The sequence below is a fragment of the Archocentrus centrarchus genome, unplaced genomic scaffold, assembly GCF_007364275.1.
Source record: "Archocentrus centrarchus isolate MPI-CPG fArcCen1 unplaced genomic scaffold, fArcCen1 scaffold_82_ctg1, whole genome shotgun sequence".
In the NCBI taxonomy this organism is placed as follows: domain Eukaryota; kingdom Metazoa; phylum Chordata; class Actinopteri; order Cichliformes; family Cichlidae; genus Archocentrus; species Archocentrus centrarchus.
Window position 1 is genome coordinate 372,151 of NW_022060292.1, and position 18,632 is coordinate 390,782.

General features: G+C 41.9%; 1 protein-coding gene across 1 annotated transcript in view; it reads left to right on the forward strand.

The window, feature by feature from the left end:
• The window catches only part of LOC115777858 (complement C5-like), a 133,864-nt gene that overhangs the window by 82,973 nt on the left and 32,259 nt on the right, over window positions 1-18,632 (forward strand). The window contains exons 29-33 of the mRNA XM_030725869.1: window positions 1,602-1,805; window positions 1,885-2,097; window positions 13,324-13,473; window positions 13,695-13,821; window positions 13,917-13,982. Coding sequence (XP_030581729.1) covers window positions 1,602-1,805; window positions 1,885-2,097; window positions 13,324-13,473; window positions 13,695-13,821; window positions 13,917-13,982 — 760 coding nt within the window. The remainder of the gene's footprint in view (window positions 1-1,601; window positions 1,806-1,884; window positions 2,098-13,323; window positions 13,474-13,694; window positions 13,822-13,916; window positions 13,983-18,632) is intronic.

The following is an 18,632-nucleotide window of genomic DNA, read 5'->3' on the forward strand; positions in this document are numbered from 1 at the left end:
ATACGAATACGAATACCTTTATTAGTCCCACAGTGGGGAAATTACAGTTAACAGAACATCCATCCAAGAAATACAAACATAGAGACAAACACAAACAGGGGGGACAGGTGTCTGAGGTCATGCAGCCGTTTTGCCAGCGCTACCTTTAGCAGGAAAACAGAAAGAGATACACTGGGATAGGTAGGTTCAAAAAAATCATCTGGTACTGTGTTCATTATGAACACCTTACGAGGTTCCAAAAAAACACCTCAGCAAAGCAGCAGCACATTTAAAGCCTGGAGAGCACTAGGGTGGGTAGGGGAGGGGCTGCCAGCGGAGACGAGCAGGATACTGTGATGGCCAATCAGCTTCCAGACCAGCAGTTCATGATAATGTTTATGATAAGATGGTATAGTCAGCCTTGGTTGCCAGGATACCAGTGCATACAGGTCACAACACGGGGCGGGGGGTGAAGAGCATCTGTTTACAAACATCTCCAAGAGGCGATTTAGACAGACACCCATCCAAGGCCGTCTGGGAGCCAAATTCCAAATAGTGCAATTGTTTTGGTTCAGGCCATCATAACTATTTGCTGACAGACTTACAGTTTTCTGGTTACTCTCAGAAGTCCAATAATCTGAATTTGGTTCTACTCCGCCATGCAGAACAGACACTCCAACACTCCTCCAGATGTAATCCATTTCGATTCAGCTCCACTGAGTCTGATTGAGTTCGTGCTGTTTCTGCATCCCTCATAGGCAGCCTTACTAGTGCCTGAACAGCTGCTCGGATACCAGGTATCCCCAGGTCCAATTCGAGAAAAGAAATCCTGGTATCAATATATATGCCACGTCCACACAGTACAGCCAGGAACGTTATCTTCCATCCCCACAGGAATCCATAACATAGCCAGCCGGGTGTGTAGTCGGACCAGAGGAAAGAGGGTTCCCCTTCTCCCAATCTCCTCGTGATGAGAATTTGGCCATCAGTAATGTTGACAGACCAGCTGACCAGATCCATAATTTAATTTCCAGTTCGGGGATGTGTGAAGAGATGCTCTAAGCAGCGAAGCAGCAAAAAACAGGGGTAGATAGGGAAGGCTGGGGAGAAGAGAAAAACGCATCCGTCTCCACCGAGAGCAGGAAAGTTTCTTATTTACATGTTGTTTACGTAGCATTGTTTGTTTGTTTTCTTATTTGCTTGGCTTCTTCTTGTTTACGTGTTGCTGTCTAGTTGTTTTTGTTTATTTGTGTTTTAACATGTAGTTGTTTACTGGATGTTTACTTGTGATGATGCTGTTTACTTGTTGATTGCATGATGTTTTTTTTACTTGTTTTGTGTTGCTGTCTTCTTGCTCATTTCTTATTGTTTACTTATTCTTGTATTCTTATTCTCAAGTTTACATTTCTTCTTATTCCTAACTTTTTGTTTAATTCTGTGTTGTTTAATTATTTTACCTGTCCTTTTCGTACGTCTGTTCAGTTGTTATGTTTACCTCTGTTTCTTGTTTGCTTTTAGTTGTTTAATTGTCTTTGTTTACTTGCTTTTCTTGGTGTTTTCATGTCTTCTTTGTGTACTTCTTTACTTGCCATCGTTTACCTTTTGTGTTTTTGTTGACACAGTTTCAGACAGAGGACTCCACCCTCCCAGCAGCCAGTCAGAGCAGTCTCAGTCTGACGCCAGTAGCTTATTACTCACCAAACCAGCGTTATCTCCACATTGACACCCTGCTGACCGGCCCCGACCTCCGGGTGGGACAACTAGCAAGTCTTAGCGTGTACTCGGCCACGCCGTCCTACATTCCCATCAGAGCCATCAGTTACCTGGTGAGGAGAAGATGCCACCTGATGCTGATCTTTCTCCTGTTTGTATTATTTCTCATGACATCGTGCTGCATTTCCTCAGGTGATCTCTAAAGGGAAGGTGGTGCACTTTGGCAGTGAGAAGTTCCTCTCCACCGCTGATAACACACAGAGACTGATCTTTCATGTGACTTCTGACATGGTGCCGTCCATCAGGCTGCTGGTCTACTACATCCTGTTTGGAGAAGGGACGTCTGAGCTGGTGGCTGACTCTGTGTGGCTGGATGTCAAAGACAAATGCGTCAACGGACTCCAGGTACAACAACATAAAGAAACCTGTGACCCTGTTCCAAAGTTTGCTGTATTGATGTGTTCAAGGTAAGGTAAGCATACCTGAAACCAGACCTAGCCATGAAATAATGACATCAGAAACATGAGAGACCCCAACACTGTGGGAAAATGGTTCAGGTGAGTGGAGAGGTGCTGTGGGGATGATGCACTAGGTGTGAGATGAAGTTAGTGCTCTAAAGACCTGTGTACCTGACTGGTTTGATGCTAATGTGTAAGGGTCTTCCCACGTGGATGAAAGGTTTGACTCGTTTGTCTTGATATTTGGAGGTGAAGAGGACCCAGAGTGCAGGAAGCAGGAGTCCAAAAAGACGTGTAACACCTTAGTCGTTACAGGGTTTGGACCAGATGACAGGTTCGGCTATGGAGAGTAGAGTTAGTGTCACCACAATTAAGGACCACAGACCAAGAGAATAAATTTAAATTAGCCGGCAAGATTTATTTACACACAACAAAAACCATAAAAGACTTTGACAACAGAAAACACAACAGCATACACCTTCCTGGTGTATAATCCCTCTTTTTGTTATCTTAACCAAAAGAAATAACTTCAACTTAGGGTTATTTGTTCAGTTCCCTTTGGTTTGTCTGTTTGAGTTAACTCAGTAGTCACTAAACCTAGTTTAGTTCTCTAGCTTCAAAATCTATTTATCTATTTTATTATTTTTTTTTCCAAAATTAATACAAAATTAGGCTCTGTATTCAGATTCGGCAGACTCAATGTTATGTTAGGTTTAACCAACAAAATAGTTTGCAATCTCAATAATATCACAGCAGTACCACACAGGGTCATTCAATATTAAAATAAAAATATTGAACCAAAAGACAACTCAAAATAATCCAGCAAAAGGCTGAACAAGGTGCGATGCACATGAGAGTCTCTTTTCTTTTGTCCTGCTGTTGATCCCTCTATTGTCTGTGTTCTGCGCTAGTCTTGAATCCACTGCTGTTAGCAGTCAAGGATAAATCCTACCAGTTCGGATGAAAACGGTCAACACTCCGCAGACAGCATGTTGCTCCACATGCACAGATCAGCAAATTCACAGTTCATCAGGTCCGGTGGCTCGCCATCTCGTTTCACCGCGTATGAAGTCCCACTTCAGTACTAGCTCAACTTTTCTCCACTCCAACTTAAATGGCCTAATGTAAGCAACATAAAATATCAATAAATAAACAAAATAAAGCGTTGGCTGCTTAAGACATTAGCCAAGAGTCAGCGTTTTGCTTAATAGATGCTGATTAAGCTGCACACCTGCCAAAATGGCGGAGCGGAGATAAGTGGAAACACAACACTTGCACTTCAATTTCACACATGGGCATCATAATATCAAGTTTTAAAACACAAAAAACATAAATCTGACATCTTAGCTTATACTGTTTCCCAAATAATACATTCAACGTAACAAAATTCTCAAAAGAAATAAAATACATTTTTACGAACTCACCAAGTCCCATTCAGCAATGTACACACGTCTGAAGGGCAGGATAAAGTGGAAAAACAAAACAATTTCTCAAAAAATTAAAGATATTCTTTTAGATAAGTTTCCTTTGTTTAATAACGGCAGCTCGACGTCTGTGTGTCTGCAGCGATCTTGGTCAGAACCGAAAAGAATCCGGTTGGCTACTACCAGTCACATGGGCCACGCTGGGACACTTTCAGAATAAAAGCTTGCCTATTTAAAATTTCAACCATACATATTTTTAACCAACCAATAATCATCCATGGATTGAATGTTTGTTTTTAATATTTTTAAACCAGTTTTTTTCCAGATGAAATAATAAACAAAAATAAATTTTAATCAGGTTTTTACCTCATGCACACTGTCACCTGGGTTACACCCTCCCCTCTAAAATCTATGCAAGTCCCTTTGCATAGTGCATATGTTCAGACTATTTAAGGTGCTTCAATGGAATTAGTTATCGCTTCACTTAAGCTTTGAAATAAAGACTCAACTATGCTAATAAGAGGGTTTCCCAACTCAGGGTAAGTTAAGAGTTTTGGCTTTGTTCTTTCTCGAGAAGACCTTCTGACAGTTGGTTGTGTATCAGGGTCATGCTCTTCTGTGTTATTATCCACGGGTTCGTTCTCCTTCATTTGGTTCTGAGTTGCTTCCTCTGCTTCAGGTGCAGTTTCCACTTCACCAGTGTCTGTTTCCATTTCTTTTTCCATTCCAGGTACAGGTAAGTTTTTGAGATTCAGTGGCATATCCGGTTCGGAATCAGATCCAATAATTTGCTCATTACATCCATCTGGAGCAATTTCAGGAACTGTCACAGGTTCTGAGACTGTTGCATTATCAAAGGTTGGTTGCTCAACAGTAGAATCTGAATGATTACTGGGAGAAAGGACCACTTCGTATTCCTTTATGGACTTTGAAACTTCCAGAGGAGCAACTGGAGGATAATACAATAGGTAGTTATCCTCGTCGTCCAGGTTGTAATCCAGGTCTTGTTCGTCAGGATCAGTTATAGGGTGCTGACGTGTACTTGGCCGGCTTGGCTTTTCTTGCTCTGAGGAGACATTCACAGGAACGGTGGGTAAAAACCCACATGGCAACAAAAGGTCTCTGTGAAGAGTTCTTGTGGGACCAGCCTGATGCTCAGGCTTGACAGTGTATACAGGTAAGTTGCCCTTTTGACTCAAGACAACATGTACCACAGGTTCCCACTTATCAGCCAACTTGTGTTTGCCTCTAAGCCGGACATTCCTCACAAGTACACGATCACCAATATCAAGGACAGATTCAGTGACATATTTGTCATAACGGGCCTTGTTCCTTTCAGCAACTTTCGCAGCATTTTTGGTAGCTATTTGGTAGCTCTCCTGAAGATGGGATCTGAGTGCTTTGACATACTGCGAGTGGGATTGTTGCTGACGACGATTTAAAGGAACATTGAAGACAAGGTCAATTGGCAGCCTAGGTTGTCTTCCAAACATTAACTCATAGGGTGTAAACCCAGTGCTTTCATGTTTGGTGCAGTTATAGGCGTGCACAAGTGGCTTAACAAAGTCACGCCAGTGTCTCTTGTCTTCGTCTTTGAGTGTTCCAAGCATGTTGAGTAATGTTCTATTAAACCGTTCAACCGGGTTTCCTCTAGGATGATAAGGTGTCGTTCTGACCTTTTGGATACCAGCAAGGTCACAAAGGTCTTGAATAAGCTTTGACTGAAAGTCTGCTCCTTGATCACTGTGCAACTTTTCGGGAAATCCATAGTGAACAATGAAGTTTTCCCACAAAGCTTTGGCTACAGTTTTAGCCTTCTGGTTGGGAGTAGGAGTTGCTACAGCGTATTTAGTGAAGAAATCAGTAATGACGAGAACATCTTTGGTGTTGCTCCGGTCTGGTTCAATAGTCAGAAAGTCAATACAGACTAGTTCAAGAGGTCTGGTGACTTGGATGTTTACCAGAGGCGCTGCCTTCTCTGGCAGTGCCTTTCTGAAAACACATCGACTACAGGTTTTGATCTTTTGCTCAACATCTGCGGCCATTCTTGGCCAGAAAAATCTGGATCGCACTAGGTCGAGAGTGCGGTCTATACCAAGATGACCCATGTCATCATGGAGACTTTTTAAAACCATGAGTCTGAGGCTCTCAGGTAAGACCAGTTGACACTGAGACTCTTCACCAACTTGCCTCTTTCTGTAGAGAATCCCAGTCTGCAACTTAAGCTTTTTTAGCTCTCGCAGAAGGATGGAAAGTTGTGGGATCTCCTTTCGCACAGCAGGGGGTGATGTTTCACCTGTTTCAAGCTGGCGAATGATTTCATTGATCGCAGGGTCATCCATTTGATGTTTTTTTAACTCTTCTACTGAAATGCATGGAATGACTGGATTACTGTCACACTGATCAAAACCATCAGGAATGGCATTAGCTGACATGGACAGGGAAGTTACAAGTGGACACGTAAATGCATGGTCATTTGTGTCCGAGGAATGGAGAATTAGGTGTTTTTCACAAATTGCATTGACAGCATTTTGAGAAACATGAGTGAACAGATCAGTACCAGGTAAGTGGTGCTGAAGGAACTGACTGATTCGCTCTTGTTCTTTCTGGGAAACAATGTCATTTACTGGTTCTGGGTGGGGACGGCGGGATAGCCCGTCCACATCTATGTTTTGTTTCCCTGCTCTGTACTTGAGCTGGAAATCAAAAGAGGACAGAGCAGACAACCAACGATAACTGGTTGCATCCAGCTTAGCTGTGGTCAAGATATAAGTTAAAGGGTTGCTGTCAGTAACCACAGTGAAAGCATTTCCATACAGGTAGTCACAAAACTTTTCAGTTACAGCCCACTTTAGGGCTAAAAACTCGAGCTTGTGAGCTGGATAATGGCTTTCACTCTTTGACAGTCCCCGGCTTGCATATGCGATTACACGCACCTCTCCTCCCTGCTCTTGATAAAGAGCAGCCCCTAACCCTGTTGTGCTTGCATCTGTGTGTAGCAGATAAGGCAACTTGGGGTTGGCAAACCCTAACACAGGAGCTGTAGTGAGTTTGTCAATTATGGTCTCAAATGCCTGTTGGCAACTTTCTGTCCATCTTTCTCCAAAAGGGGCCTTTGGCTGAAAGTACTGGACATCTGGTGTTTTAGGACTATTACCCTTCCTCAGTGGTGGGTATCCGGCAGTGAGATTGGTCAGGGGTTTCACAATTTTGGAATAGTCTTTGATAAATCGTCTGTAATACCCAGCGAAACCTAAGAAGGAACGGAGCTCTTTGAGGTTTCTGGGACTTGGCCATGTTTTCAGGGCTGCGACTTTTTCAGGGTCTGTTTCAACACCCTGTTGGGAGACAATGTGTCCCAAGTACCGTACTGATGTCTGGAAGAACTTGCACTTTTCCAGAGACAGTTTCAGCCCATATTCTTTAAGGCGATTGAGGACATGAAGAAGGCGTGTTTCATGCTCCTCAAGGGTTTCGGAGAAAACTATAAGGTCGTCCAGAAATACTAGGACTTCCTTAAGGTTTATGTCCCCCATACATTTCTCCATCAGCCTTTGAAAAGTGCTGGGAGCGTTCGTTATGCCTTGGGGCATCCTATTGAACTCCCAAAACCCCATGGGGCATACAAAGGCTGTCTTGTGCTTGTCTGCCTCGTCCACCTCAATTTGGTAGTACCCACTTTTGAGGTCAAGGACCGAGAACCACTTCGATCCAGTGAGGGCTGAGAATGCCTCTTCCAAGTTGGGAATGGCATAGGCATCTTTGATGGTGTGCAGATTTAGCTTTCGATAATCGACGCAGAGTCTTACATCTCCATTCTTCTTCCTCACCACCACTATTGGCGAAGAAAATGGTGAATCAGACTCGCGGATTATTCCTGCCTCACTCAGTTCTTGCAAATGTTTTCGAACAGCATCAAGGTCCTGAGGTCGTACTGGACGGGGCCTGTGTTTGAAAGGCGTTTCATCACTCAGTTTTATTTGATGTTTTACCTTGTTTGTACAACCAAAGTCTGTATCATGTTGTGCAAAAACTTCAGGCATAGTACTGAGTTTTTGTACAATCCGCTCTTTCCATTTAGCTGGAACTGGAGAATCAGCGAAGTTGAGATTTAGCACTGTGGATTCTTTTGATTTGGGTGGCTGCGTGGATTTTAGTATTTGGCTGGTTGTCACTATCTCCTGCATAGCATGGATTTCAGCGATGACACTCTTTGCAGGAATAATAATGTCATGTTTGCTCTCATTTCGCACAACAACTGGAAGCTTTTGTGAGGGCCTTTCAGGAAAGGTGAGTAAACAATTGGTGACTAGAATGCCACCAGGCAAAGAGGATGTGGAGGGTGGCTCAACAACAACCCACTTGTCTGGGGTTTTGGTGTTAACATGGATTGACCCCTCCAACACTCGGCTCTGGCCTGCAGGTATAACTTCTGGCTCTTTTCCAGATAGTCTAACAAGTCCGAGACTACTGTTTTCCTTCTGCTTGTGTCTCTGTTGCAACACGCTTAACACCACTCTGTAGCCGTAAGGTAGTGCATGGAGATCTGCACCGGTCAAGAAGAAATGCTCATAGAGAAGGTCAAGAGTGTTGGTACCAATCAAAAGAGAGGACTGGGCATTAGAACGTGTGTCTGGGACAACTAATGCAAAGGTGGACACGGTCATTTCAGAACCAAAACAGCTCTGTGGGAAGGTAATCTCGACCTCAATGAAACCTGAGTAAGGAACATTTTGACCGTTTGCAGCTTCAACTTCCAGCAGCTCATTTATTGGATGAATTTCCAGGTGAGAGAGATTGTTTTCATAGAATGAGTGTGACACGGTAGTCACCTGAGATCCTGTATCAAGAAGACAACTGCTAACCTGACCATCAATTTGGACTTGAGCAGTATACTTAGCTCCAACTAAGCCTTTAGGTAGTTTAACAGTGGTTGATTTGTTGTGCAGTCTCTTTTTTCTGAATGACTGTTTCAGAGAGGGACTGGTCTCATTAACAGCACCCATCTGTCCCGCAATGAGGGCTGTTTTTAGTTTAAAGAATGGGATGAGTTTTGATTGTTCTGTTTATCCCAAAGTAACTGTTTGTCTTTTAATTGTTTCCTTTTATCAGCAACCAAGGATGGGTTTGGGTCATTTGAGCATGCAGAGGCAATATGCCCATCTTCACCACAGTGGAAACAATACCACGGCTTTGGTCTGTTCCTTGTGGCTTGAAGTGTAGTGGAGATTGGCTCAGGCATTTTGGGTCTAGGCTTTGTCTTAGCATTAGCTTGTGGTGTGCTGGGCTTCTTTTTGGGAGAACCTGGTGGCTTAAGTCTAGCAAGATGGCTCTGAAGCTCAGTGATCTGTGCCTTCAAATCTGCGACCACATTGCTTGGAGGAGCTGTGGGTTGGTCCGCTTTCTGTGCTCTTAATCTTGTCAATTGAGTTTGCAGCTCAGTTATTTGTGTTCGCATTTCAGTGATTTGATGTTGCAAAATGGGCTCCGATGTATCAGTGGCTGCTGCAAGGGCGTGGGAAGACACTTTTGGTCTTGTAGCAGCAAAGTGTTTTTTCATTCGGCTTTCTTTTGCAACATGTTTATCTTCCTCCACTCTCAACTGTAGCAACAACTCTGCAAATGGAGGAGGGTTATCTTTTTGTCGCTCGAGCTGAAGGTCTGCTAACAATGCGTTATCCCAACACCCACGACAAAACTGCCGTAGTAGGTGTCGGTCTGCCTCGCTAGCTGAAACACCACCTCTGTTCAAAGCTTTGGAGAGAGCTGTATGTAATCGATGGAGGTAATGTGATGGCTTTTCACCTGCATCCTGCAGTGTGTTAAGAAATTTAGCAAAAAGCTCATCGCCATCTTCCACTGTACCAAATGCTGAATTGAGCAGCTCAAGGTAAGCTGAAGGCAAAGCTTGAGGGCCTAAATGTTTAACTATATTGGCTGCAGGAGGTACAAGACTGTCTGAAATTTTCCGTGAGCACTGCAAGTCAGACAGATCAGGATCTTGCTGCATAAGCTCAACACTGTGGCGCCATGTGTCAAAGTCAACCTCGTGACTAGGGCAAGGTAACCTGCCTGAAAAGGGTCTCAGGCGAAAGGATGCACTCGCCTGTGAGACTGGAGATTCACTCCGAACTATGTGCTCCACAATAACCTTTTGAACCTCTGGGTGGGTTATAAGGGTTTTTGGAACATTGCATGGCAGATCAGGTTGTGTTGGCTTGCCTGAATCAGATTCAGTTACATTTAAGTTGGTTTCATTCACCTTAACTGGGTCACTTGGAAGAGCTTGTGATTGTTGGGTGACTGTGGCTGTAGGTCTACTTTGTGTTTCTTGCATAGGAAATGCAGTTTCAGCTGTTTCTGGATCACCAGCAACTGACTGACTGCATTCAGACAGATGCTCATGCAAAACATCCTCAAAAGGCTTGCCACTTAATTTGGCGATTTTCTGTAGTTCACTAATCAAGCTGTGGGTGGCGCTGGTTGTAACAGCTGACACATATTCCGTTGACAGGGCTCTGATGTAAGGGACTCCAGTAGGTCTCTCAAATTTGTAGGGCAGCAAGGGTTCAAGCGCTATCAAGGCAGTTCCACTCTCATACTCCACAATGGCATTTTTGGGGTAGGGAGAGTGGAGATCATCAACTTTAATGGTTCTCGAGATGCGCCCATACTTGTTCAGGAAGTCAGATAACTCTTCATCAAAGTCTGCATCAGTGAAGCCCCCAATGATAACTGAGTTAGGGATTTTAATGTTTTCTTTATCAACAATGTCCATTTTTGCCGGTCTTGGCCTATTTTGAGGTCTGGGTCAAAAATAAGGTTTTATGGTTCTATTTACAGTGTGGTTAAGGTTTTATTACTACTCTCCTGGCTGGCTCGCCACTTTTGTTCTGTAACACCTTAGTCGTTACAGGGTTTGGACCAGATGACAGGTTCGGCTATGGAGAGTAGAGTTAGTGTCACCACAATTAAGGACCACAGACCAAGAGAATAAATTTAAATTAGCCGGCAAGATTTATTTACACACAACAAAAACCATAAAAGACTTTGACAACAGAAAACACAACAGCATACACCTTCCTGGTGTATAATCCCTCTTTTTGTTATCTTAACCAAAAGAAATAACTTCAACTTAGGGTTATTTGTTCAGTTCCCTTTGGTTTGTCTGTTTGAGTTAACTCAGTAGTCACTAAACCTAGTTTAGTTCTCTAGCTTCAAAATCTATTTATCTATTTTATTATTTTTTTTTCCAAAATTAATACAAAATTAGGCTCTGTATTCAGATTCGGCAGACTCAATGTTATGTTAGGTTTAACCAACAAAATAGTTTGCAATCTCAATAATATCACAGCAGTACCACACAGGGTCATTCAATATTAAAATAAAAATATTGAACCAAAAGACAACTCAAAATAATCCAGCAAAAGGCTGAACAAGGTGCGATGCACATGAGAGTCTCTTTTCTTTTGTCCTGCTGTTGATCCCTCTATTGTCTGTGTTCTGCGCTAGTCTTGAATCCACTGCTGTTAGCAGTCAAGGATAAATCCTACCAGTTCGGATGAAAACGGTCAACACTCCGCAGACAGCATGTTGCTCCACATGCACAGATCAGCAAATTCACAGTTCATCAGGTCCGGTGGCTCGCCATCTCGTTTCACCGCGTATGAAGTCCCACTTCAGTACTAGCTCAACTTTTCTCCACTCCAACTTAAATGGCCTAATGTAAGCAACATAAAATATCAATAAATAAACAAAATAAAGCGTTGGCTGCTTAAGACATTAGCCAAGAGTCAGCGTTTTGCTTAATAGATGCTGATTAAGCTGCACACCTGCCAAAATGGCGGAGCGGAGATAAGTGGAAACACAACACTTGCACTTCAATTTCACACATGGGCATCATAATATCAAGTTTTAAAACACAAAAAACATAAATCTGACATCTTAGCTTATACTGTTTCCCAAATAATACATTCAACGTAACAAAATTCTCAAAAGAAATAAAATACATTTTTACGAACTCACCAAGTCCCATTCAGCAATGTACACACGTCTGAAGGGCAGGATAAAGTGGAAAAACAAAACAATTTCTCAAAAAATTAAAGATATTCTTTTAGATAAGTTTCCTTTGTTTAATAACGGCAGCTCGACGTCTGTGTGTCTGCAGCGATCTTGGTCAGAACCGAAAAGAATCCGGTTGGCTACTACCAGTCACATGGGCCACGCTGGGACACTTTCAGAATAAAAGCTTGCCTATTTAAAATTTCAACCATACATATTTTTAACCAACCAATAATCATCCATGGATTGAATGTTTGTTTTTAATATTTTTAAACCAGTTTTTTTCCAGATGAAATAATAAACAAAAATAAATTTTAATCAGGTTTTTACCTCATGCACACTGTCACCTGGGTTACAGACGGGTGCAAAGTAACCCAGGGGCAAAACTCAGAGCAGAGGCCAAAACAAAGAGCAAAGGGAGGAGTCTAACTGGGAAACCAGACACAGATGAGGTCCAGGAAGACACAATTAGTGACAGGTGCAAATAATCAGGGATGAACAGCCAATCACAAGGAGGAAGTTCAACTAGAATGAGACACAGAAAACTACTCTTCAAAGTAAAACAGGAAATGACCAACTAATACTAAAACACGAAGGACAACATTAAACAAGAAGAAGTCAGGGACCAGGATACAGAAGACTCAAACACATGAATGAACAGAGGGAGCACAGACTGGGAGACACTGAGGAGACAAGAAGAAGGAAAGCAGGACAAGGCCTACAATATAATGTTACTAAAGACTGAAACATATCATTAGGACGTGTGTAAAGTCAAAACACACAAGAATGAAAAACCTTAAGATAAAAATGAACCAGTAACCAAAATATAAACACACAAGAAGAGCTGAAGCTCAGCATGACTGGAATTAAAGTGAAATCAAAAACCACACTAAACAACATGGCCAACCTAAAGCTAGCATATCACTTATCACTGGAATATGTTGGATTGGTGCAGCCCTAATGCTGAGTACAGGACGTATTAGAATCAGGTGAGACCACACAGCTGGCTTTACTGCACCTTAGCCAGGTGTTAGCTGTTAGTTGATGCCTGGCAGCTCAATGTTCTACATAACAGTGTTCAAACTGAATGCATTCATTAGAATTAGAATTTAGATTGAAATAAAGTTTATATTCTCATGTAATAATATTGTTTTATTATTACATTAATATAGCACGTGGGTCAGTTAGCTTTGCCCAAAAGTAGCTGGTAGAAACGTCCTCCAAAGAGCTACTTTTACTTTCTTACTTTGAGTAAATTTCAGAGCCTGTACTTTTACACTTTTACTTGAGTAAAGAAGTTGAATACTTAACCTTTTACCAGAGTATTTTTAATACAAGTATCAGTACGTCTGCTTAAGTACAGAATATACTGTACGTTTGCCACCTCTGCTCTGGTACATACTGTAACTCTTTCTTTCCTATGAGCCAGTTCCAGGTGTGTGTAGCTTACATTTTTGTGTACTTTCTTAGATCACTGTCCTTTCCTACACATATTTTATTTTTGTACTTAGTTTTTAGGACCAAAATCATATAAGAAAATAAAAATAACCAATGTAAATTTTACAGCATATCTGTCATCAATACAAATATTTTTTCCATATCGGTTTAATGCATGAAGGCATGAAGGATTAACAGATAATTTACTGTGTGTGTGTGTGTGTGTGTGTGTGTGTGTGCCTGTGTGTTAGACTGACCTATCTTTGAATAAAGTGCAGTACAAGCCTAAAGAAAACCTCCAGCTGAATGTCAGAGCCAGTGCGGATGGCCTCGTAGCTCTGTCCGCTGTCGACTCCGCCATCTTTACCCTACGACCCAACTACCAAGACCCTGTTTCCATGGTAACCCAGAAACCATCCCATTTTATCCATGGAAATTTGCTTTGCTTCATCATTTAAAAACAGATGCACCTAGAGCACGAAACAACAAACGATCATGTCATTTGTAGAGATTTTGTCTTGACATCGTTTTCTTCTTTTGAGAGACTGTCCTGAATGATATTTTCTCCCTCTGAGTTATTTACCACACGCTGAGATTTAACAGGATGTACGGTGGCCCGCAGGTTTTTCGTCACATTGAGCAGAGTGACCTGGGCTGCGGTGGAGGCGGCGGTAAAGACAGCGCAGATGTTTTCCGACTGGCCGGCCTCACCTTCATCACCAATGCCAACGCCGCACCCTCAACCAGCAGTACGTCAGTCAGCAAACAAATGAGTGAAGTAAGGCACTGTGGCAGCTTAAAACGCTCCATGGCTCACTTGCGGTTTGCGGTTAATGTGTTTCAGATCAGCTGTGTACTGCCGTCGTGCGTGCAAAACGAGCCCTGACTGAGGAGGAGAAAAAACAGATAGGTGAGACCGTACCACGATGTTTCTCGCTCAGGTGTTTCCCCCTGTGAATCGTACATCTGGAAGTGGATGCATGTTGTTACATGCTGATGCATGTTGTTTACAATCATACCTCAAACGTGAGGTATGATTGTAAACTTCTGGGAATAAATGACAAAAACTGTGTCTGATTAAAATTAGGCTGATCTTGCCTTCGAGGCCCTCTCCCTGTGAACCTCCTCCAGCACTGCCTCTCTCCCACTCCCTGGATGTCACATTGTAAGATTTCAGGGATTTAAAATGTTCCCACAGAGAAAATCATTTAGTATTTAACCAATCCCATCTTGATTATTAGACACTGGGCATCACTTAGTGACCATCTTCAAGTTACCTAGCATGGTTTGATAGCACGAGAAAGTGAAGCACGGGGATGATGTGCAAACTTGTGAGCCAGCTTGAAAACTCACTGTGATGCAACACTGCCAAATAAGACAGGATTCCCACAGAAGTGTTGCTTCAGTGCCTGATGGCAGCCATTCCTGTGTTTGGAGGGGGTATCTTTGCAATCTTTGTCATAGCAACAATAATCAATCATCACCAATTAAGCTAGCTGAGCTTCAGTTAGCAGCTTCCATGTTACTGACTTTGCTCATATATAACAGGCTGATCACATGCCTCTATGATCAGCTTCTCCTTCCTTTTGATGCTGACCAACATTAATCATGTTTGATTATTTACTCAGAAATGCCACTGATGTGACTGTTTGTTGTGATTTGGTGCTATTTAAATAAAATACAGTTGAATTGAAACCTCACAAAATCTAACAAACGTCCACAGGATTAGCTACATTTAAAAAGAAAAAAATCCTGTTACTGACATGGACTGGGTAATGTGTTAGGAGTGAAAGGATGCCACACCTACAGGGGGCTGAATTCAAAGACACCCTGAAAATCAAAGTGGAAAAAAATGATGCATTAGGCTGGAACATTTAGCTGAAATTTTATTGCAGCAACTCAAAATGGTACTCGTTTGTATTGCTCCCACGTGCTTGTATGCATGCCTGTTAACGTTGGGGCTCCTAATGAGATGGACCAGGGCATCATTGAGCTCCTGGACAGTCTGAGGTGCAGCCTTGAGGTGTTGGATGGACCAAAATATAATGTCCCAGAGGTGTTCTGTTGGATTTAGTTCAGGAGAGTGTGGGGGGCCAGTCAGTGGTATCAGTTCCTTCATCCTCAATGAGCTGCCTGCATACTCTGGCCACATGAGGCCGGGCATTGTCGTACACCAGGAGGGGCAGAGGGCAGCCGATGATCTTTTCAGCAGTCCTGGTGACCCTCTGCAGAGGGTCACACAGTACATCAGCAATTGCTCTATGAAGGATGAAGGATGATGAATGAATGAATGAATGTAGAAGAACACCTGCAGCTTCTCCTCCATGTGGTTCCTTCGCAGCAGTCGCAGGAAGTGGAGTCTCTTCTGGGCCTTCTTTTACCAGTGTGGGTCCTCAGAGATATGTTTCCTCAGGAGCCTGAAGGAGGCCACTCTCTCCACAAATACTCTGTTGATGGAAAGAGGAGCGAGCCTGACAATCTCTTTGGTCTTAGTGGTGTTCAGTTCCAGATTGGTTTTGATGCACCACCCTGCCAGCTCCTGTATCTCCTCCCTGTAGCAGTGTTAATTTTGACAGCAAATTTTGATTTAGTTTTAGTCATAGTCTTTTGATGAAAATGTAATTTAGTTTTAGTCATAATTTAGTCATCTGAATAGTTTTGGTTTTGGTCTAGTTTTAGTCGACGAAATTTTCGTAAGAATACAGTCGACTAAATCTACAGTTGATTTAGTCAACTAAAATATAAAGAGTGTAAAATGTAAAAGTTATGGAATATTATTAATATTACTAAGTAATATTAGTAATATTAATATTAATATTAATTAATTAATATTAATTAATTAATATTAATATCAGTAACATCAGCACTCTGAATCTGTCTTTCTTCAGTGGAGGTTGAAACAACTGCGGCAGCTACACTTATATTTCCTGATTTTCACGTCATTATGTTTGTAGTTAGATGTGGTCAACCTTAACATGTCAGAGGAAAAGCTGATTAACAGAAAAAGTTTTCAGAAAGTTTAAATATATTTTGAAAACATCATGTGGTCTCCTTCAATAACCAGTAACTTTGGTAGCTGATGGTCCACCGTGTGCTTCTTAGATACTAAATTAATCCAAAAATGTCCACCCTGTCGTCAAACCCTGCATGACAGGGTGGACTTTGTATTGTATAGTTGGGATTTTATTTTATTTTATTTTTTTACCTATTTTGATGAGATGGTGATAATTTAAGAGTTCTTTGAACTTTTTTTTTCTCAAATTAGGCTCATACTGCTAAAAAGGGTCAATCATTGGTGAGTTTTGTACTGTCTTTTAGAGCAATGAGTCCAGGTGGATCAGAGACAGCACGGCAATATTAGGAACACTAAGATGCTGCTCCAGACAGAAGAAGAGATAAAGACAGAAACACTGGAAAGAAGAAGAGTGTCCCTGAGCTCAGTGAAGGGGGGGAAATGGCAAAAAAAAAAAAAAAAAGAGAGAGACGAGTATCCCGCTGCCTTAACTTGCTGTGGGAGAAATGCATCAGTACAATTGAGATTTTTTTTAAAAGTAACATCCTTGTTTCTAAAAGATTCCACCCATCCATCCTCTTCCGCTTATCCTGTTCAGGGTCACGGGAAGGGGGTTACACCCTGTACAGGTCGCCAGCCTGTCACAGGGCCAACACAGAGAGACAGACAACCATTTATACTCACATTCACTCACAAGAAGTTGGCAATTTAGAGTGACCAATTAACCTAACCCCAGTAAGTGCATGTCTTTGGACTGTTGGAGGAAACCCACACAGACACGGGGAAAACATGCAAACTAAACACAGAGAGGCCCGGGCCGAGGTGGAATCAAACCCAGACCTTCTAGATGTCATTTTACCTGTGAGGCAGCAGTGCTAAACACCATGCCACCGTGCTGCCCTCTGAAAGATTATGGTAGTCAAATGGCAACTGGACACAAGCAAACAGTCACACAAGAGAAAAATGCAGAGAGTTTGTGTACGATACAATGGAGAACTTAGGAAGTGACTCCCAGACAAGCAATTGGTCATACTTCCTTTTGCCACCTTAGACCCTAATATTTATCTTAATTGTGATGCAAAAAGCTTATGAATGTTCATAATTATATTTTGCAATGTTCACCTTTGTTGAGAAAACTCTTAATATATCTACTCATGTCAGCAGTTACCACATTTTTGTCCACTCTGTCATCTCACGTCCACCCTGTAATTTTTCAGTTTTTTGAAAATAATCAAGTTATGATCCCAAGTTAGTAAAAGCTTTTCATGTTTTTTTTAATAAACTAATCGCTGCCAAATAATATTGTTTGAAAAGCTGATCAAATCGCAGTTTTTAGAGATTTTATTTAAAAAGGAAAACACAGCTATCAGATTCTTTGAAGACACAAGCAATTTGCAATTATTTCACTACTTTCAAAAGCCTTATTTTACCAAATAAATATTATTGAGCAAGGGACAGACTAGCTATCTGAAAATGTGCATTGTAAAATCACATTGTTATAAAAATGTATTTATTTTCATTTGACTTTGTGCTTGACAGGGTGGACATATTTTACAATGTGCTCATTCTTTATCTGCTTCCAGTAAATTCATAAAAGGTGTGGGAGCTTGACCAACATTCATTTACAACAGCCTAATGTAAACTTGATACAATGGATATGAAATTAATTGGGAAACTGTAACTTTTTTTGGGACAAATTACGATGTCCCAAAGGCACTTTTTAGTGATATTGACCCAAATAAAATGATTGGATGTCATCCCCGGCAAGCATTTTCGTCTCGTTTTCATTCGTTGACGAAAGTGTCAATTAATTTTGTTATCGTTTTTATCCTTTTAGGTAGTTTTTATTTAGTTATCGTCTCGTTATCGTCATGAAAAAAAGGGTCGTTGACGAAAACTATGGCAAAAATATTTCGTCAACGAAATTAACACTGCCCTGTAGGCTGTTTTAATCACCCCCATGATCAGGCTGACCACCATGGTGTCATTGATGAACTAGTCAGTAGTGTTCGATGGGTGAATAGGGGCACAGTCGTACGTGTAAATGGCATACAGGAGGGGGCTAAGCATGCATCACTAGGGGGGAGTCAGGATCGAGGAGCAGAGCTGACCCACCTTAACAACCTGTGGTCAGTTGGTCAGGAAGTCTTTGATGAAGGATCAGATGGGGGGGTAGGTCCAAGTCAGCCAACTTCTCCACCAGGGTGTCAGGGGTGAAGCTGTAATCAACAAACAGCATCCTGAAGTAGATTCCCAGGTGTTCCAGGGCTGTGTGGAGCGCAGTGGCGTTGGCGACCTCCATGGACCAATTTGTCCTGTAAGACTAACTGGTGTGGGTCAAAGTTCAGGGGGAGGTGGGCTTTGAGGTCCTGGAGAACAAGCTTTTCTAAGCACTTAATAACTACAGACAATAGTCTTTTGTGGCTGTTTTCTTGGGTATTGGGATGATGGTGCTGCCTTTAGACAGAACAGGATATCAGCCATTCTTGTTTAATCATTTATTCATTTTAGTTAAAAACGAATTTCAATACAAAAAAACAAAAAAAC